The following is a 22,291-nucleotide window of genomic DNA, read 5'->3' as shown; positions in this document are numbered from 1 at the left end:
AATTCGCATGTCAGTACTCTGTAGACACACTTGTCGACCTGCTTTTTTGATGTAAAAGGCCTTTTGTCAAGTGTGTACCTTCTGTTAAGGCAAACTGTATGCATACTGTACTAAAAGCCTTTATTGTGCCACGCTGGGAATACATACCCCTGATAACAGGCATATAGTGAAGCTACTCTAATGTTGAAAAGTGCATATAAAACAGATCTGTTGGTGTCAGAATGTAGGGATATAATGAGGTGCCCATTAGAGTGTTTTACATTTTTGCATACTGTATCAGAACTGCTTACCCAATTGTGAATAACCCTGGTAGGATATTATTTTGCACAGTCCCAGTTACATACGGTGCAAGTCATTTTTTCAACTTTTTGTTTTTTTTATTTACATATATATTTATATGTAAACATGCATTCAAATTTGAATTGGTAACAATCTGAAATTGCAGCCATGCCAATATTCAATATATGTACATTTTAACAGTTTTTTTTTTTTTTAGCAACTTGGCAACAAAAACAAAATATTGCAGGGCCAGTTTTAGAAAACCTAGCAGAGGGAAAAGGAAAGTTCAGTACTGGCATACCTAAAACTACCACAGAATCTTGTTTTTTAGTACAGTGCCCTCTTGTGTTTATAAGCAAGACTGCATGATATTGTTATCAAGTTAAAAAAAAAAAAAAAAAAAAAAAAAAAAAAAAGATACAGTAGCTACATATTTAAAATGAAGGCGGCTTGATTTTTCTGTATTCTTGTTCAAACCCTTCCAAAATTGGTTAAAGTATAGCAATTGGAGGCTTAATGGGTTTATAATCCGGTTCCGTGTTTAATTGTTTTATTTATGTATTATTTGATTTGAGCTCAGAAGTTTTGAAAATGTTGGTAAAGTTAAAAGACATCAGTGTAATTGTAATTAAATGTTTGTTTTTTGCAGTTGAGTGAATTGGATGACATTCTAGATGACCTGCAGAATAGCCAGCCCCAGCTGTTCTCTGACACCCGGCCTGTTTCTGTGTCGGCGCCAGTGGACAAACAAGCCATCATCAATGACATCCTTCAGATCACTGGGGAGAACAGCCCCGCTACATCCCTGGGTCCACAGAAACCGTTTCCAGGCATGCCTCAAGGCAGTAAGTGTCATTTCATGTATTTCGGTATTAAAAAGATCATATGGTTGCATGATTTAAAACATTTTTGTGCAGGGCAAGACTGCCGTCCATGCAGGATTTCTTTTTGACCAGTGATACTGTATTTAAAATCTTCTATTTATTTTTTTTTCAGTGTAGCTGTGCTTTAAATGCTGATGCACTTAATTTCAGTGATCTTGATGTTCTTTCCTATCATTTTCATTAATTAAATGCACTGGTTTACTGTGACCTATTTTATTTTCTCACACGGAGTAAAAACAGCTATCATGACATCTCAGTGTTTCTTGATAAACAGATTCTGTAGTGCAACTGCAGACACAAGCACAATGATACATCACATTTTTTCTTGCTTTTACAGTTGTTTTGGTTCAATTTGTAATATATGTGGGATTGTGGTTTTCTGTGATGCTGAGTGAATGTAGTTTTGACCTAGAATTTTCCATACAGTGGTAATTCTTTTCAGGCCAGTCTACTCATTGCCAGATGGGTTGATGCAACTTTAATGGCTCTTTTTGTTACACCCATGCAGTACATGACTTTAAAAAAAAAAAAAAAATTAAATACATTGTACCGCTATTTATTTAATGTAGCACAAGTTACAGTGCTATAAAATGAGACTTGCTTACACAGATGTGGTTGTGAGTTCACCTTTTGCTCTTAATACGGTTTGTGTACACACACAGCTCGGTTACAAAGGGCAGTGATAGCCGCACTAGTTAATCCTGTTTGGAACAAGTATTGAGTGTGGTAAGTAATTCAGTTTAGTTAGTTAATGCGCACTAACGGTGTGTGTGTAATACAACCGCACTAATACAACTGCAGTTGGTGCTCAGTGGCTTTCTGCGCAATAATGTCATTGTTTATCAGACATGTCCTTGTGATAAACATGGCTAATATATATATATATATATATATATATATATATATATATATATAAAAGTATTCAGACCCCTGACCAATTCTCTCATATTACTGAATTTCAAATGATACATTGAAATTTCGTTCTGTTCGATATTTTATTTTAAAACACTTAAACTCAAAATCAATTATTGTAAGGTAACATTGGTTTTATGTTGGGAAATATTTTTAAGAAAAATAAAAAAACTGAAATATCTTGCTTGCATAAGTATTTATCCCCCACACATTAATATTTGGTAGAGCCACCTTTCGCTGCAATAACAGCTTTAAGTCTTTTGGAGTAAGTATGTACCAGCTTTGCACACAGTGTTGGAGTGATTTTGGCCTATTCTTCTTGGCAGATTTGCTCCAGGTTGTTCAGGTTGGTTGGACGACGCTTGTGGACCGCAATTTTCAAATAGTGCCACAGATTCTCAATGGGATTGAGATCAGGACTTTGACTGGACCACTGCAGGACATTCACCTTTTTGTTCTTGAGCCACTCCAATGTTGCTTTGGCCTTGTGCTTGGGATCATTGTCCCGCTGAAAGGTGAATTTCCTCCCAAGCTTCAGTTTTTTAGCGGACTGAAGCAGATTCTCTTCCAGTATTCTCCTGTATTTTGCTCCATCCATTCTTCCTTCAATTGTAACAAGATGCCCAGTCCCTGCTGATGAGAAGCATCCCCACAGCATGATGCTGCCACCACCATACTTCACTGTAGGGATGGTGTGTCTTGAGGCATGGGCAGCGTTAGGTTTGCGCCACACTTAGCGCTTTGAGTTTTGAGCTGGGTAACTCTCATGCTTTCTGGCAAACTCCAGATGTGCTTTCAGATGGTACTTTTTGAGTAACGGCTTCTTTCTTGCCACCCTCCCATACAGGCCAGTGTTATGCAGAGCTCTTGATATGGTTGACTGGTGCACCATTACTCCACTCCCAGCCACTGAACTCTGTAGCTCCTTCAAAGTGATTGTTGGCCTCTCTGTGGCTTCTCTCACAAGTCTCCTTCTTGTTTGAGCGCTGAGTTTTGAGGGACGGCCTTTTTTTGGCAGTGCCTGGGTGGTGTGATGCAGCTTCCACTTCCAGATTATTGATCCAACTGTGCTCACTGGGATATCCAAACCTTTGGATATTATTTTATACCCTTTCCCTAATCTATGTATTTATATTACTTTATCTGTGACTTTTGTAGAATGCTCTTTGGTCTTCATTTTCCTTCAGATTCACAGCCTTACCAATGATCCTTCAACAGTGGGGTTTTTATCCAGAAAATGTGACAGCAGCTTTAATGGTTCATAGGTGGAGGCCAATGGTAAGGTAATTGTGTCCTCTTTAGGGCAGTTTCTTTCATCTGTGCAAACTGGGAGCTTCCACAGCACAGGGGTTGAATACTTATGCAAGCAATATTTTATTTTTCTTAAAAATATTTCCCAACATAAAACCAATGCCACCTTACAATAATTGATTCAGTTTCATTATTCATTCAATAATTGATTGAGTTTCAGTGTTTAAAAATAAAATATCAAACAGAACGAAATTTCAATGTACCATTTGTAATTCGGTAATATGAGAGAATTGGTCAGGGGTCTGAATACTTTTGCAAGGCACTGTATTTATGCCTGATGAGCCAAGTTGATATTGCTGAATAGTAAATTCATAACAATGGTAAATAGTGCATACATATTGTAGCGATCTCGGTTAATGCATGCAGGCGCATCACCCAGGGCGGAGGGCCGGCGCGAACCCAGGACCTCTTGCACTAAAGCATAGTGCCGATACCGCTGTACAAAAGAGCCGGCTCCTTTGCAAGGAGCGTATATCGCGCTATTGTCTTCTGTGTGATTGCATCACCTGCCAGCCCTGCTGCTGCCTTCCCCTGTGCACACTACAATATAATATACTTTTTTTTTATTTAATCAAAGTACAGTTGTGTGATATTTTGTTGTAACAAAAAAATGATATATTTTTGGTTTTGAAACTTAAATAAAACAGTATGGGACAATTCGTATCCCTAAATGACGCAGTGCGACTGCAACTCGTTTTTCCACTGATACCGAATGTCTCATCTGTCTGTGTGTTTTGGCACTCCAGGAAAGGTCTCAGTAAATGACAAAGACGTATATACGACTCCTTAGACGTGCGCACATTTTTGCTGTTCCCACCAGCGTTCTGGTCGGAAGATCGGCCAAATGTTTCGATCCACCGTCATGGCACTGCAGATCGTCACCACTGTATTTAGTGCAGGGAAAGCAAAACGGCGTCTCCGCTGGTTCTGCAGAAAAGAGCATAGCTGTGCTTGACGAGCTCTCGATCGATTACATACTGCACTTTCTTCCAAAAGCATAAACAAAAACACAGCCTCCATGCTCTCACACAAAACCTCACAATCGGCATGTAATGCTGGCCCGAGTTCAGTGGTTTGTTTAAACAGGGAGTGCACTCACTTCAGTAATGAGAGGTGTGCGCGTGTGTACAACAAACAACCACAGCGAGTGCCGTTTGTAAATACGGTTGTCGAGCCAACTGCAGTGTGTGTGTACGTAGCCTTAATAGTGGAACGGCATTTTTTAGTTTGTTCTATACCAGTGCTGTGCTTTAAAAATACTTGTATTGCACATTTTGTATAATTTGTTTTAATAAGAACGATGTTGACAAAGGGCAGCCCTCTGTCTCGTTGTAAACTGGCACAATTACTGCCTGTTTTTTTCTGATTCATGATGCTATTTTTGACAGAGAATGTTCACACACATTTTTTTTTCTGAAATGACGCCCCTGCAGCAGAGGCTTTGAAAATAGATGTGTGTGCTTGGTACAGTAAAAACTCATGAATCACCAAAGCGCTTTCATCTCAGACCCAAAGTATTTCTTCCTTTTAATAAACTGTACTTTGTTTCAAGGGCTACATTCTGGTACAGTTGGGTTTCTAGTAACAGTGTCTGTCACTGCTATTGGTCTGAACCAAAAAATTGTGTGTCCTTTCTATTGCAGCCTTCAGTAACCCCAGGGCAGGTCAGCCTGGCAGAGGCCCACCTGTCCGCGTTGTGTCTGTGGACATGAATGTGCAAACTCGAGCCTCTTCAGGACCTTTTCAGAGCATGAGAAACAACAGTCCTTATTCGGTCATGGCCCAGCAGGGAATAATGGGAAATCAGGGGATTATGTCAGGCCAGGCAAATTTAGTAAACACAGGTTGGTATTGTCATATTGCTTTTTTAGTAAACCCAGATGCATTCATTTTTAATGAGACTCCCTACCTAGTGTACAATGAATTGTTGTAAATATTATAAATGTAACCACATGCCTTAGGTCATTAAGCTTATAAAATGACTTTATATTTAACATGAAACGTGTTGTATTAGAGACCCGTTTTAATGAATAAAAAATGCAAACTGACATTTGATTAGTATAGATTACACCGTGTAACAATTTATTTATTTATTTATTTTTTTGGTTCCTGGATAGTAAGTGTTATTTCCTAATTGCTTATGCCTCAAAAGTATAGAAAATGGCTATTATTCCCCAAAAACTTTGCTTTTGTGACCAGGACAGGTAAATTTCAAAATATCACTATTTCCAATGGGAAAACGGAAAACGAAAAATTTGTGTCTTTTTGTTCACATAAAGTCAGAAAAAAACAACATATGAATCCAAATTAAATTTACAGTATAATCGTAAATCTCGAAAAACTACTCGCTTCTAAATCTTTTGTAGTCATTTTTGTATTACTTTAGTATAAATACATGTTAATTTGGATTCATATGTTGTTTTTTCTGACTTTATGTGAACGAAAAGACACAAAAGCGCCCGTTTTCCTATTGGAAATAGTGATATTTTGAAATTTACCTGTCCTGGTCACAAAAGCAAAGTTTTTGGGGAATAATAGCCATTTTCTATACTTTTGAGGCATAAGCAATTAGGAAATAACACTTACTACCCAGGAACAAAAATTGTGTTACATAGTGTTATCCATTTAGAAGGAGTCTTTGAGATAGCAAGACCATAGGGAAGTTAATGTAGTCTGATACCTAAAGCAGGGCTTTTTATTTGCACTATCTGTTATTTCAATACAAAGCTGCCTCATCATTTCAGGAACTTCTTTACCAAAGCAGCCAAATGGATAATTTAAATGAATTGGCAAGAAGTTGAGTTTTCTCTGTTCTATATTTTGTATAATGCTGTAGATTTGAATATTAACCTTATATGGCATCCCCATTTGATTTAGGTTTCTACAAAACACTGAAATGATAAAATATTACATTCATGTCAGGGTTGAGGGATGGTACATTTTGTAGACTGAAGAGAATGCAGTAAAGAATAGTAGATGCACATTCATCATGCATGCAGTAAATACTATCTTTGCCAGCATTTTTGTTATTATTATTTTGTGTTATTTTTTGCATTTATTCATGCGTGCTATATAAAGAAAAATACTTGACATAGCATGTATTACAAAAACAGATTATTAGTATAATTTTTTTAACAGTTCTTGTTAACTGTAATTTCTTAGCGGAGACTTTTCTCCTTCAGTGGAAGGAGAAAGGATTTCCCCAGGCTGAGGCTCACCTGAAATAAACCAGCATTGGAAACTTCCTGTCTGTAATTTCCCTCTGTTGTTAATGTAATGGCTCGATAGTCACCCTGGTTCCGTGCATTTCAGAAAGAACAAAAAAAAAACATCCTTTAGTCAGCTTTTGCATCTTTAGTTCATTGATAGAACACTACAAAGAGGGTTTCAAATCGGGGTCTGTAGGGTTATACAGGCGTTTTGTTTAAAGTTTTAAAAAAAGTTCATGGATTGCTGTTATATTCTGAGGGTTTCTTACCTTGTTTGGAAAGTAAAGATATTGACGTACAATACAGCAAAAGTGATTCACTTCCTGAGGAAGGAAGCAAAGGGTTACCAGCACACGACCTGACCCTCCCCTTTCACAGGAACCACATAACATACACCTCTCTGTCAGCAAGGTTGCAGTGCGTTGAAGCTGCACCACTGCGATGCTTGCACGGACTCTTCCCACCTTGCTGTACATGCACATCTACATGGATTAACAGAAATGGGGCCAAGTCAAAAAAACAACTGAATTGTATCAGTTCATCTCAAACCCATTTTAGAGGATGGTTTGGCTGCTGTGGGCTGGATCACAGTTGTGTTGCTTCTTGTACAGGGATGTTTGGTGGTAACCCTCTGAGAGCCAACATGCCGTCGGGAGAGTGGGGCCCCCAGGGCGCTGCCGTCAACAGTACCAACTCAGCAGTGTCTGCCACCATCAACAGACCAATGCAGCCGGGAGCTGGAGGCATGGTCCGAAACACAGCGCCAGGGGTTTCGATGAGACCCAACAGCCAGCCTGGCTTAAGACAGATGCTGCCGTCTCAGATAATGGATATGGGTAAGCTGAAACCACTTATGAACTGCTTTTTTTTTTTTTTTTTTTTCACTTACTGTATGAATTGACATACTGTACAAGGTTTTGAAAAGGCATTACAGGCAGCATTCATATAGCTTGGCACATGCATCTGTGAATACATTGGGTACACTACAGTGCTGGTTAGAACACTGAAACGTGTTCTGGCAGTGTTTTTTCTTATAGTAGGTTATAAGGCACTGAAACACAATAATGCCAAACTATAGCTTTTTCAGTTAATTTGATATATACATTAATACACACATTTAAAACATAACCCAGCGTAATATACACATATTATTTACAGTGCTATTCATTTTAACATCCTGTAAGTGTTGCCTCTAAGTTCACTTTTTGAATAATAGTGTATTTTGGAATCTGATACCAGTCTTTTATTATCCTCTAAAACTAGCCCAGTCTGATCTCGGAATGACAGGTCCCCAGTTTACCCAGCAGCAGGTACCGCCCAATCAGACAGCACCTTGGCCAGACAGCATGCTGCCCATTGAGCAGGGGCCCTTCATCAATCAAAACAGGTAATGTATAACATAAGGAATGGATCAAAAGGCAATTAGGATACCCAAGAACCAGGGTGATCCAAGTGCCTGACAGTGTGAAAGCATGCAAATCTGAGAAGGAATGAATATATGTTTCTCTTCTGTATTTTGTTTTATATTATATATATATATATATATATATATATATATATATATATATATATATATATATATATATGGTAATGTATTTTTCAGTAAGAAAATAAAAACAATTAAAATGTTATTTTGCCATTGCTTTTCTATATTGATTGTGCTAAAAGACTTGACTTTTATCCCAGTTTTACCACATTAAAGAGGTCACATTGTTATAAATGGCAGGCTACACAGTGTTGCAACATTGGGTTCGCATCTAACACAGGCAGTTGGCATACTCATAATCTGAAATGTTTTAGCAATTAAATGAGCTTAGTCATGTTGTTGACAGCCATGCAGAAATGTAATTGCATTGCAGCCACGTGGTGAAGACATCTTATAATGTAGAGTATTCAGATATTATTTATACAGGGCTATAACCGTTGCTGAGCCCTCTGGTATAGTAAATATATAGAATTTTTTTTTTTTTGAAACAGTGCTAAGATTCTGATAAGTGTCACGGTGTGTTTGAATGTAAAACACATTTTATAGAAAACAGATACCACTTGGGATCTTTGAATTACTTTGAAAGCGTGTAAAGATAAACAATGGTTTCACCAGCTGCTTGGCCCCTCCCCCTGACTTCTTGTTCCTGTTAATTACTATTTTTTTCTTTTTTTAAATGAATTCAAAATAAACCTCACTTACAAGCTTACTAAACCGAGCTCTATATGTCACAGACCAGAAACTTTTGACGTGTTTCCATTTAAAAAAATGTCTATGTCAAATGCTTTGCAAAGCCTGTGAACCTGTTCTCTTCAAGAGACTTTTACAAGTTCAAAGGGAGGAACTCGCGCCGGGCAAATGTATAAATGTGTGTGTGTGTGTGTGTGTATATATATATATATATATATAATTTATTTATTTTTTTTTATTTTTTTTAACGCACATTGATTCTGCTTTCATTCTCAGAACATGATGTTATTAGTCTCGCTGGAGGAAAGTTGTGTAGGTAGCTCAGTCTAACACTCCCACCCCCATGTCTTGTTTGTTCCCCCAGACAAGCCTATAACAGCTCCCAAGATGATTTGCTGTGCACGCCTACTACTGCAGAAGCCCTGACAGATGAAAGCAGTCTGCTCAATCAGCTCTACTCGGTACTGAAGGACTTTGATGGCCTGGAGGAAATAGACCGGGCTTTGGGGATACCTGCGTTGGCCAGCCAGGTAATCTTTAAACCTGGGCTTGTATGTTCACATGAAATCTGCAGCAATGAGGTATGTCCCTGCATTAGAGCACTGGAGGGGAAACGTTTGGCGATTCATAATTCATTGGGTCCCTTTCTTTTTCGCAGCTTAAATAGCAGCAGTGGTAATTTAGGTTGTTATGTCCAAACGTGCAGGTATTACATTTGAATGCTTGTTATGCGGTTGTGCATGTTTAATCAGCTTGTTTATTAACGGTAATTGGTGGATTTCAGATATTAAATCTTGTCAGCTCTTTGTCACTTTACTAGAATAAATGTTGGCTGCTGCAAAAATAATTGGTATTTTTAAAAAAAAAAAAAAATTTTATGGCACTAAATGTCATTACAAGACACAGCTGTTGTTAAGAAAGGGGTCATCTTCAAAACCATTTAAAAATTAAATCTGTCAATTTTCAACTACAACCTTTCATCTCTATTTAATATGTAAAATGTTTTGCAGAAGTTAGATGTGTGATTTTACATAGAGGACAACCACTCCGATGCTTGAATTGGGTTTAAACTGATCACCTGCAGTACCGACTGTGTGATTGACGGGTCCGGATGATTTTAAGTTAATTTACGGAGCCAATTTAACAAATATCTGTTGACGTTATTTAAATAGCATAATAAGCACAATATGTTATTTTAATTGGCTTTTAATTCCAGACTGTGTATGTTGATTTGAATTTATTTCTTTATTTCTTTATTTGCTTGGTTTGATGTGAAAGCTTGGCCTGAAACAGTGTTTGTTGATGTCACTCCACAGAGCCAGGCAGTGGACACTGAGCAGTTTCTAAGCCAGGACCCCAGTGTGATGCTGGAACAGAAGCCTTCTGTTTACAGCCAACAGTATTCTGCTCCAGCTACCATGCCCCAGGGAAATTATCCTCCCATGCAGGATGCCAGTTTTCACCCCCTGGCCAATCAGATGGGCCAGAGACCAGGCTACTCAATGTTGCGCATCCAGACCCGGCCTGGGCTGCGGCCGACTGGCATGGTGCCTAACCAACCCAGCCAGCTGAGGCTTCAGCTTCAACACAGACTGCAAGCACAGCAGGTAGTGGACAGCTCTGATTCTGGATCTCTTTATTGCGTCTTACTGTGTCCTCCTGAACCTGCAGTGATATAGGTCTTCTGCAAGCAGATAGTTCAGGCAGTCGTATTGTTTAATTTATCGTTTACCTGACAACACAGGACACTAAGCTCCAACAACCTAGAAACTATTCTAACATGGCAAGTAATGCATGAATAAACTGACACAGTGTTAAGAATAATAATTTAAAAAAAAACTTGTACACCTGAAGTCCCCTGAGCAGGATTGACAGATTTAGTGTGTAGCAGCACTGTGGGAACATTAGTCATGAGCACCATCTGCTGGTGCAAGGAAGTATAACCAGGAGTTTAGGGGCAGATCATTCCACATTTAAATTCTAAGGGAAATAAAATAATGTATGTTTTGTGGAAATACATTAGATGGGACATCGTTCTGTATATCATACTGATTACAAATTAAGATATCTACTTTTCATAAATTATACAGGCCAATCAAATTCAAATTATTTTATTCAAGCAACTGGTCAAAAAAAAAAAAGTTTGTCAGAGATACTATTCAATTATATTAAAATAATTAGATTTTTATGGTTTGTTTAAATATATTTAAGGCATGTCTTAAGTATGATAATAAGCAGTATGAGATTTTTTTTTTGGTTTGTTTGTTTTTTTTTCTTAATTCTGTTTATTCAAACCCGGTAGACCCGGTAACATCCAATTACAATTACAAATGATGTGAACGTGTCTAGATTTTAAAAAATATTTTGTGTTATTATTTTAAGAACCGTCAACCAATAATGGGTCAGATCAACAATGTCTCCAACATGAACCTACCTCTAAGACAGAACGTGCCACCCCAGGTTAGTATGACTCCCTGTTTAGAACTGTTTTGCAGTATTCTGTACAGCTGTAGAAAGCAATTCAAGTTTAATCAATTAAACATGTGTCAGTTGAGGGAGTACCTCAATCTGTATGTGACCTGTAGAGGCGATTTTAAGCACCAGGTGTGATTCCAGTTTCTCATGGATGCATGTCCTCAAGGAACCAGCCTAACAGCATGACAATACATTTCTCACAGGCAATTTGAAGAACCAAACATTTGTGACTAGTGGAAAGTGACAGTGCCTGGGACCAAAAGAAATAAGTGGGCATATTGTCAAAGTGTTTACTGTTTAAATCAGTTTTTTTTTTTTTTAAATAATTTTGAAAGGAGAAAAAGCCTGTTTGTTGTACAAAACTAGTACTCAGGTTTATGTCCATTTTTTGTAACTAGCGTGGAATTTAAAAAATAGGTGTCTTGTGCATCCTAGTGTGTAATATTATTTTAGTAAATGAATAAAGTGACGAAAGTGGATTCTTTGTTTGTGATTTACCTCTTTCTTATTTATTTACCCACTCTCAGGGAACCATCAATGCTCAGATGTTGGCTCAGAGACAGAGGGAGCTCTTGAGCCAACACCTGCGCCAGCGTCAACTCGAGCAGCAGCGGCAGCAGCAGCAGCAGCAGCAGCAGCAGCAGCAGCAGCAGCAGCAGAGAGCCATGATGATGCGGGCACAGGGCCTCAACGTCCCGCCCAGCATGGCAGCAGCAGCAGCCTCTGGTGGTATGCCGGGTACCATGAGCAACCCGCGGCTCCCTCAGGCAAACCCACAGCAATTCCCATTCCCTCCAAACTACGGTACTGGACTTAAATCCCCACCACCCTCCACCAGCCCTTTCTCCCCAGTGTCCCCCAGCCACCCTGGGTCACAGCTCCTCTCTCACAGCTCCTTGCATGGCTCCCAGATGAGTCTGGCTAACCAGGGAATGATGGGAAACATGGGAGGACAGTTTGGGCCTGTAATGAGTCCCCAAATGCAGCACAATGCCTTCCAGTTTCCCAGCTCAGGTACTACCTCTTCTGAGTGCTTTTTTTATTTATATATATATATATATATATATATATATATATATATATATATATATATATATATATATAGTTATTATCTGATTAATTATTGAATTTTAAAGGACCAGCATGGAATCTAAAGCCAAATGCATTCTGTCAGCTTTTATTAAAGTTATACTAACACTGAAATCAAATTTCGATTATAGAACAATGAAAAGTATTTAAAACTACGATGCGTTTATTGACAGTACAGATGGAAGTGAACTTTTAAAAAGTATACATTCATTACAAATGAACTGCATTTGAAACCTGCGTGTCCCATTCTGATCACATTTTGAAACAACAAAAGCAAGGCGTCCTCAACATCAGGGTATTGAGCAAATCAGAAACATTGACGACTTGCATCCACAGTTTGTAGGGAATTTGTATTAAGTGAATTCATATTATAAAAAATAATTTTCAATAAGCGACTGCTAAATTTAAATCGGAACTAAAATTCATACAACCAGGAAAAGCATCTAAGCTGAGTTTTAACGAGAATTGACTGTATGTAGATAGGAATGACCATGCCATAATATATTGGCATTATTTTGGGGAACAAAAGCTATTTCAAAATAGATCATCTTGTATTAAAATATATAATGCATGTAGACGTTTATTGGTGTAACTAAACTAATTGGCTGTTGTTTTTACTTTGGGTGCACAGCTGTTAATTTTTAAATTAACCTATCTTATCACATTTTACCTGACCTGTCCCACTTTCTTTTTATCCATGTGATGCTACTAAAACTTGCATGTAACGTGTTTGCTTTTAACAAAGAATGCATCTTGCTTGCAAAGGAGCCTAACCAACCCTAGTGTGTATGTTACCTTTTTAGACTCTAGAATGTGTCTAGACTCCAGGCTGAAATGAGTGCTAAGGGCAAACCAAACATCTCTTGTTAAATCAGTTAGAAGCTTTCTGGTTTCGTTAAAGCTGCTGCAACTCCAGTTCTGTAACACTGTAACAACTAGTTGCTGAAAGTAAAAACTTTTTCAAGCTTTAGAGTAGTTTTAACAAATGGCAGGTTCCCTATTAAGTACGAAATGTAACAGTTACCGTATGGGTGTTTTACCTCCTAAAGACCCCGAACCTGAATAGATTATACCAAAGCTGCGTGCTAGCACGGTCATGCCTTTCCCCGAGGGCATAAGAAGACTGCCCACACAGTGCCAGCATAATTTTTCCTTTCACAGGACTGAATCTAGGCAAGGAGATCCATAGATATTTTATTATTATTTGAATTGTAATAATGTTATTACTGTTTCCTGTTAGTTTATCTCTTGTGCATGTCTCATTGATACGAGATATGTGCTGCAGCTTAGACTGCTTGCAGTCTCTACCACAGTATCTCGCTGCCGTCTTGGTGTCTGCTTGCAGCACCATTACGAAGGCTGTTGAGGCTCTGACAGCAGGCTTCCCTCAGTGTAGTATGCGTTCATACTGTTTGAGTTTGCCAGAAGCTATATAGGTGGGCATCCTTATGTACTGCTTCTTGTGGTAACAGGATTCGTGTAGACCTGTAGGTCACCGACACGCTCTTTTCCTGAGCCAGCTCCCACTGATCAAGGAACAAGCTAACCACACCGGTGTCGTACCAACCTGGTGTAAGTCACTGCACGTGTACCATACCAAGGGTACTGTATCGGTCGGCACGAAGGCACCGAACCGGTACTGTCTCGTTTCTGCTCGGTTCTCGGTTACATACCATTGCAAAGTCGCCGACCCAGTTCCCACCTTTGTTTGAGTTTTGAACTGCCTGTTAGTTTTTTTTATAGTACTGTGCACTGCGCTGTTACATATAGTACTGTACATTTTGTTACATAATCAATCAATGTGTATTTTATGTAGCACCTTTAATAGTGGAACACCACCACAAAGCGCTTTATAAGATGTAGTAAATACAAGAAAGTCAGTAATACTTAAAATACAGAGAAACGCATAATACATGATATACAGTAAAAAAAGGAAGCATAATACCTTAAATACAGTGGAAAGTGCAGAATACATGATAGTAACATAATACGTGAAATAGTAGCAGCAGCTAATAGCAGGTATCAGGCTTAAGGAGCATGGAAAGCAAGAGAGAACAGGTTGTGAGAGTTGATTTAAAGTGACAGCAGCATTCTGAACTAACTGTAGTCGGTTTATGGTGCGTGCCGGGTGACCACCATATAGAGAGTTTCAGTAGTCGAGTTGAGAGGAAACAAATGCATGACAAAGTATCTCCACATCTGGGAAGGAAAGGTAGGGACGCACTTTGGAGATGTTTCGATGATTACTGTGCAGCGGCATTGCTCCTTGAGTAGACTGAGGTAACAGGTTTTTTTTACACTGCACTGCTGTGTCCATCATGCCAGGGTTTTATCCCTGTGACGTGTGCAAGGCCAGTCTCCCTGTTGACTGCAGGTGCTCTTCCTGTCTGGGACCAGAGCATGCAAAACGGGCACTCGCACACATAAGCAGTCCACTTGGCTGTTGCCCGGTCAATGGGGGCATCGTACAGTGTGCATGATGCAGAGAAGCTGGGTTTGACCCAATTTCCTCCTGTTGATGCCGCTATTACCTGTCTAATGCAGGCGCGTTTCTGACCAAAGATGCTACCTGCCCTAACAAAAACAGTTCAGGGTCTCGGAGGTCATTTTGAAGAAGGCTTACTCAGCCATTGCATTCGCTGCAATGCTGGGTAACTACAACAGTAAGCCTACCAGACCTGTTTGTTGAAGGCTCTTTGTCAGAATCATAGACCCGCACCACAGCAGCTGGAGGAGCTGCGGTTGGTGAATAAAAACCTGCTCCGTATCACAAATCTGAACGAGCAGGCTGCGGGCAGGAATCTTGCTGCTTTGATAGCGGCAAGATGGCAGCTTTGGCTTTCCCAGGCGCGAGTGTCTGATTGTGATAAAGCACCGCTGTTTGATGCCCCCATTACACCTGGGAATTACACCTGAAGTGGATGAGATGCTGCAGCACTCTCACACCGCACGGGAGTCCACAAAAGAGCTAGTGCATCTGCTTTCTAAGCAGCCACAACTAGTGCACAAACCAGCTGCAAACTGGCGTCCAAGGCCCCAGCAGCCTCAGAGACTGGCACAGCCGGCTGCAACTACAGCCAGAAAGGGTTTTCATAACTGGCGCGCGGCTGTGCACTGTGGCAGATTTAACAAGTTCCTCCGCCAGGCGCAGAGGCAGTTTGTCACAAGCCCAGGGCTCCTTTTCCGGGAGCCACATAGCTTATTGACGTCCGTGCACCACGTACATCTGGATGCTTACTACTGTACAGGCCGGCTATTCTCTGCCATTCAAGCATGGTCCCCCTCCCTTTCTGGACGTGACTACAACGTTAGTCATGGACCTGCGAGATGCTGCGCTACTGTCTCAGGAGGTGGCAGCTCTGCTGCAAAAGCAGGCTATTTGCACGGTACACCCTCTCCACTTGATGGAAGGGTTCTACTCCAGATACTTCCTGGTGACCAAGCAGGATGGTGGCCTCGGGCCAATCCTCGACCTCGAACAGGTTAACCTGTTTCTGAGTCGATGGAGGTAAAAATGTTGACCACGCAACAGCTGTTCCATCAGTCAGGCCAGACGACTAGTTCTCCATAGTGGACATAAAGGACATGTATTTTCACACTCCCATAAGACCAGGGCACAGGAATACCTGCATTTCCGAACAGCGTACAAGTTCTGTATACTGCCATTTGGCCTCTCTCTAGCTCCCAGTGCCTTTTCGAAGTGGCAGCTGGGGCGCTGTGTGGAATGGCAGGTGGGCAAGGTGGGTATGGAACCCCCTTGGCAGAGTCTTCACATAAATATTTTGGAACTGCAGGCAGTTTATCTGGCCTTGCAGAATATTTTGCAGGAAGTTCAGTGGAGACACATGCTTGTCTGGAAGGACAACACTATTGTGGTGGCTTATGTAAACCATCAGGTCTCCCAGTCAAGGCAGAAAGGCGTATCTGGCAGCTTTTTCAGCTTGCCGTGTCAAAACTGATTCAGCGTCCCCAGGAGCTCGCTTCCTGGCATTTTTTTTCTTCAGCCGCCTGTGAAGGATAGTGTTCCTCGCTGGAGGCTTAACATGGTTCTTGAAGTGCTCATGAAGGCTCCTTTTGAGCCCTTGCATTCAGCTGAGCTGAAACTGTTATCACTCAAAACGGCTTTCTTGCTAGCAGTAACATCTGCTAAGCGGGTGAGTGAGATGCAAGCATTTTTGACTTGAGAAAGTCTGCTTAATTTTCGCAGAAGCCAGGAAAAAGATTACGCTTTGTACCAATCCTACTTTTTTGCCGAAAACTATCAGCATTTAATTTCAACCAGTGTAGAATTGGAGGCTTTCCATCCACCTCCTTTCAAGTCTGACAAGGAGCGACATCTCCATACGCTTTGCCCTGTGCGGGCACTAGTGTATTATGTTGAGAGAACACAGAGTTGGAGGCAGTCTGAACAGTTTTTTGTATGTTATGAGGCAAAGTCCCATGGTCAAGCCGTGTATAAGCAAACGCTATCTAAATTGATAACAGACAGTCAGGATTGCCTGTGAGTGAGCCAACCCCTCCAGAAAAGCTCACTGCCTATTCCACCAGGGGCATGGCAACTTCGTGGGCTTTATTCCAGAGTGCACCTGTCAAGGACAGTTGCAAGGCAGTGATGTGGGCTACTCTCCATACCTTTTACAAGGTTCTATAGACTGAATGTTGTGGTGTTGAGGGCGGCTTCAGGGTTGACCCTTACGACATAACTTAGGGGTGCGTTTCTCCCACAAGTTTTTAGCTCTACCTATTTGTTACTTGGGTTCCGTACGGTGACACTCAAGGTAGCCTTGTAGCATTCTAGTCATTATGCAATATTGCCCTTGACGGCTTTGGTACACTCACCCATACAATAATGGTTACATTTCGTATTTGAAAGGGAACGTTAGGTTATTATGGTAACCCTGGTTCCCTGAAATAGAAATGTAACTGTCAACCGTCTCTGCGTCAATGATTGCAGCATGCTTGAAGGAAAAATTATGCTGGCATCTGCATGCAGTCTTCTTTTGCCCTTGGGGGGCAGGCATGACTGCGTCACGTGCGCTGGCGTGCATCTTTGGTATGGTCTATTCAAGATCTGAGTCTTTAGTAGGTAAACAACTATATGGTAATGGTTACATTTCTATTTCAGAGAACCAAGGTTATGGTGAAACCTAACATTTTTACTTTTATCTTATGTAGGTCCCCTTAGCTGCCAAAAATGTGTTATTTCAAGTATGAAGTACATAACAGCCTACCACACAGCAGATTTATTTTTAAATTTTTCTTTAAGCCCATATTGAAAATATCAGCTCTATAGGTGTTTCCTGTAATACATCTATAATTTTGTGGCGTAGTGGTGGGAGGGCAAGGCTAGTCATTGGCAGAAAAAGCAAACCTAGACACAGAGCTTGCAGCGGATGTTTATTCAGCAAAATAAGTCAAAGCAGGAACAAACTAAAGGTTTAAACAAAAAACCTGCAAACGCTTCAAAACAAACAAAATATAACACCCAAGCATCGGCTGTCCCGGTGTTCTTTCTTTCTTTCTTTCTCTCTGTTCAGGCTGGGCAACACACACTCTCCAAACAAACGCTCTTTTGTTCCCTTGTATACCATGTGGCAAAGGGCCTTGATTGATTCATCTAATTTAATCTAATGATTAATCTAATCACCACCTGGTCACATTCCCCACTTTTCCATTCAAACAATTAAACAATCAATCAATCAAACAATGCCATGTGGCAGTGCAAAGGTGGACATTTTGGTTCCAACTCCCTTCACCAAGATGGCTACCAGCCACCAAACTCACACACAAATGCACACCTGTTCACAAACTCACACACAAATGTGGTACACCTGTATATGATAAACAGCCCTTAACACCAGAGAGATTAACGCTGGGTCCCCAGTAGACTGCCTTAATGATAAAGTAAATGTAAATGTACAATTGATGGGATTAGCTAAATCCACTGTAACACTGTGCTGAATTTGAACTAGTGTAAAGTTCAGTCTCTAAATGTGAAAAACATGTGGGTTGTAGAGCATGAGCTGCTGTGGAGGTTGGTTTATCCGAGCCTTGCAGAGGGCTCACAGGCTCCTTGTTTGTTTTCAGGAATGAATCAGCAACCTGATGCAGGATTTGGTGGAGCTGCTGCACCCCAGAGCCCCATGATGTCGCCCAGGATGAGTCACACTCAGAGTCCCATGATGCAACAGCCCCAGGCTAACGCAACCTTCCAGTCATCGTCTGAGATGAATGGCTGGCCACAGGGGAATATGAGTGGAAACAGGTAAATCCCTCTTGGGATTACATACAGTAAAATAGGGAGCAGATAAGTGAAATAACCTACTCTTTCCAGAATCATCTTGTACTGCATTTTCAGTTTAGGCTGAGGCCTACCTGCACCTTTTATGGAACCGTTAGTGTACTCCAGCATTCTAAATGGATTCTCTAACAGTCAGTCTGCCACATTCTCCATTTCGCTTTAAATAACAGTTTTCAATAACACTGTGTGGTATCTAAATACTGTATTTCACTATTGAAGTCTTACAAAAGTTCTGCAGTTGGGCGGGATGTTGTCTGAGGCACTACTAGCTGTCCCATTTTGCACATGCTCAGCACAATCATCATTACATGACAGTAGTACACTGGAGACACCGTGGGGGTAGGGGAGAATGCGAGTCATACAATAAAAACCTGTTCCTAGGGTCAGGTGACTGTTGGCAACTTGCATTACAGTATATTGGAGATAGGGAAAACTAACAGAGCCGTGCCTCCACCTAACTTAAGGTGTTGGTGTAGTAATCGTAATCATCATCCTACTACTATAATATTTATTTATATATTTATTTATTTATTTATTTATTATTGTTATAGGTATAATGATGATGAAGATTGTGATTTTTTGGGGGAGGCATTGTGTCCCTTGCCTCCTCTAAGGAGCCTCAACTGGAACACACATTTTATAGTTTTAAATAAGGGGAAAAGTGAGGCTTCAGTATAAGGGGTGTAATCAGTTAATTGTTCTTTTCTGTTCTAGTTCACTTATGTTTTCTTTCTTATTTTGTAAGCATGTTTTCACAACAGTCGTCACCTCAGTTTGGACAACAGTCAAATGCCAGCATGTACAACAATAATATGAACATCAGTGTGTCCTTGGCCACAAACTCCAGCAACATGAACAACATGAACCAGATGTCGGGGCAGATTAACATGTCCTCAATGACCTCGGTGCCTACATCAGGGTTGTCATCCATGGGTCCTGAGCAGGTAAGTGATGCAGCCTTGAATAACATGGTCCACCTCTGAAAACGACTGTCTGGCTCTCTCTGTTACAGTGCATATGTTGGGACTAACTTATTAGTATATTGTATGCAATCTCTTATATCTGTATAAAAGGAGACAAATTGGATAAGTAAATACTAACCAGTCAATTAGACATAGACTGTGTTATCTGTAGATTGTCCTGCATCGTCTTTTTTTTTTTTTTTTTTTTTTTTTTTTTTTTTTAAATGATGGTTTTGTGACGTAAATAATGTCCACCGAGGCTCGGCGGATACTCCCCTCTCCTTGGGAGAAAGGTTTGGTCCACGGACCTTGCCTGGATGGATATGATTCAGGGGAGGGTGACACTGGTCTCGGGGGTGAGATAATGCCCTGACATTAACTAAGGGGAAAAAAGGAGTTAATGTATAGGTTGCTCCATTCCATCTTGACCATCCCCTATTGTCTTGTGATTTTATGTACTACAATTCTTTGCTTAACCCATTACATGTTGAAGTCTTTAAGTGTTTGCCTACACTTTATTGTGCTGTACTTAGGACAAGGTTGTGAATAATTTAACATAACTTTTTGTAATTCGAGAGTAATGATTCTAGGCTGGCTTAGCATAAATCTTAAAATGGTGCTGTAATTAGTAGTGTACACTTAGTGCAAGTCTGGTTTTGCACTTTGAGGCAATTTTGTAAAGGACAAATGCTTTCAGACTTCAAGACTGTATACCTGTATATAAACCAGACAGAAATGGAGACAAATTTGATACTTATGTGTTGAAGTGAACTCTTTGGGACCTAAAGTATGCTTTGCAATGCCATATACTTAATGAAAAACTGATAACAATTGAAAAATTTTACATTTCGAAATCTAAAATATTATGCTGTACTACTACTATGGCTTCCAGTAGACTTTTACGACATCATTTTGTAGTTGTATTGATTACATGAAGTTAAATAAGATCAAAATTATGCTCATATAGTTTATTATATTAAGATCAATTACTACTATATGTATTTTACGACATCAATTTTTGTATATTACATTAGGTATATAATATATAAATATATAATATATATATTATATATATATATAATATATATATATATATATGCATATATATTTATATATATATATTATATATAAAAATCCCAAATATATATCTATTAAATCCTAAAAATACTACCAAAACTTTTGTCCAAAGCTGTAGGTCTAATTTAATCATCTATGCCATACAAGAAAAATAAACCCTTTTGTAGCAGTTTCGTATTCGTCAAAGCTGCCACTGCCACGCAGTCGTGAGACCTTTTGAGCTAGTGACTTCATACCTGCAGGTCTATAACTATGTTTGTGACCAGGTCCAGGGCCACTAGTTGAAAGAAATTCACTTCTAGAATAAAATACAAAATTGATTTAATCTATTTCAGTCATAATATTGGTTTTGCTGCACGTAACTCTACACTACCACGCCTGTGTAAGGCAATTTCTGGGGAAGAGGGCAGAGTTTTGTGTGTCCCCTAAAGCTCCAGGGCCCTGGGCAAATGTCCCTTTTTTTAAACTTGGTTCATACAGAGATTTAGCTCTGAAGAGCACTGCTATTAAAGCTAAAGTGGATGAATATTTACCAGTAGAACAACCCTTTGTAATGTGAACCAATCTAATAGTGGATGAAGGGTTATATAATGACTTTACCAGATTTATATGCCGAGAGTGCTATTGTAACTAACTGAACTAAATAATCGAGTGTCTGGCCATTAGTGAAGCTTCATTTATATTAACAATCAGAACAGGGAGTGGTATATTAAACTGGATGAACTGTAATCCTGGTGACAAAAGTTCATACCACTATACTGTTGACACCTCTTCTATGCATTTAATGTTGTACAAATCTGAATCTTTCAATTGAAAAGCGTTTAGTAGTAATGTTTTGGAATATTATTGTTATAAAATGAACAATATTATTGCAATATCAAATTGTCCTGCATCTAAATATCTGTTATGTGTGAAATGCTTAGTTTAAATCAATTTGTTATAACTTAACTAAATTATATTCTATATTTCATCTACAGAAATACTGTTGACCAACACCACTGCTGGGCCCTCAAAACATTTCCTGACAATTCAGTTCAGTATTTAACAAGTTGACATTTATGAAAACCAACCAAGTGGCTGCTGAATAGCTTTGCCGTGCTCAGCAATCAAAAGGATCTGAGGATTAATGGGATAAAACAAGAACAAAAAAAACACCTTGTTACAACACTTCTGAAAGTAGCAACCTCCGCTTGCTCGGTCTCAAGTAAGCGGACTGAAAGCCAGTCAGTCTGTTCATCGCATTCACCATAGTGTGACTTAGGTCTCCCCTGAACAACAAACTGATAGTGGCAACAGAATCCTTGTCAGATGAATGTATTCCTTGCTGGGGAAGGTGACCATTCTCTTGTTCTATTTTATGATGTACACGGTTTGCTTCTCTCTCTCATCTCTCACTTTCTTTAACTCTCCCTTATCTCATATTTCTCTTGTTCTAATTGGATAAGAAGGCTTCTTGTCAGAATTCTTTACCGTATTTGAGACTTAAGCCTTTTGCTTGATAGGTTTTGTTGTTTGAAAAGTAAGAAACTATATAAGCTGTAGGGGTTAATGAATTAATTTGAGAGATTATAAAAATAAATGAATGGTTTGAAGAATATATACAATTTTGTTTATTA

General features: G+C 39.6%; 1 protein-coding gene across 1 annotated transcript in view; it reads left to right on the top strand.

The window, feature by feature from the left end:
* Nucleotides 1-19,619, top strand: part of ncoa2 (nuclear receptor coactivator 2) — a 91,784-nt gene extending 72,165 nt beyond the window's left edge. The window contains exons 11-20 of the mRNA XM_041242249.1: nt 929-1,124; nt 5,030-5,230; nt 7,207-7,431; nt 7,859-7,982; nt 9,136-9,301; nt 10,088-10,378; nt 11,154-11,231; nt 11,774-12,260; nt 18,423-18,600; nt 19,382-19,619. Coding sequence (XP_041098183.1) covers nt 929-1,124; nt 5,030-5,230; nt 7,207-7,431; nt 7,859-7,982; nt 9,136-9,301; nt 10,088-10,378; nt 11,154-11,231; nt 11,774-12,260; nt 18,423-18,600; nt 19,382-19,619 — 2,184 coding nt within the window. The remainder of the gene's footprint in view (nt 1-928; nt 1,125-5,029; nt 5,231-7,206; nt 7,432-7,858; nt 7,983-9,135; nt 9,302-10,087; nt 10,379-11,153; nt 11,232-11,773; nt 12,261-18,422; nt 18,601-19,381) is intronic.
* The last annotated feature ends 2,672 nt before the right edge of the window (nt 19,620-22,291 follow it).

The sequence above is a fragment of the Polyodon spathula genome, chromosome 3 (genome assembly GCF_017654505.1).
Source record: "Polyodon spathula isolate WHYD16114869_AA chromosome 3, ASM1765450v1, whole genome shotgun sequence".
NCBI lineage: Eukaryota > Metazoa > Chordata > Actinopteri > Acipenseriformes > Polyodontidae > Polyodon > Polyodon spathula.
This window is presented reverse-complemented; position numbering and strand designations above follow the sequence as displayed.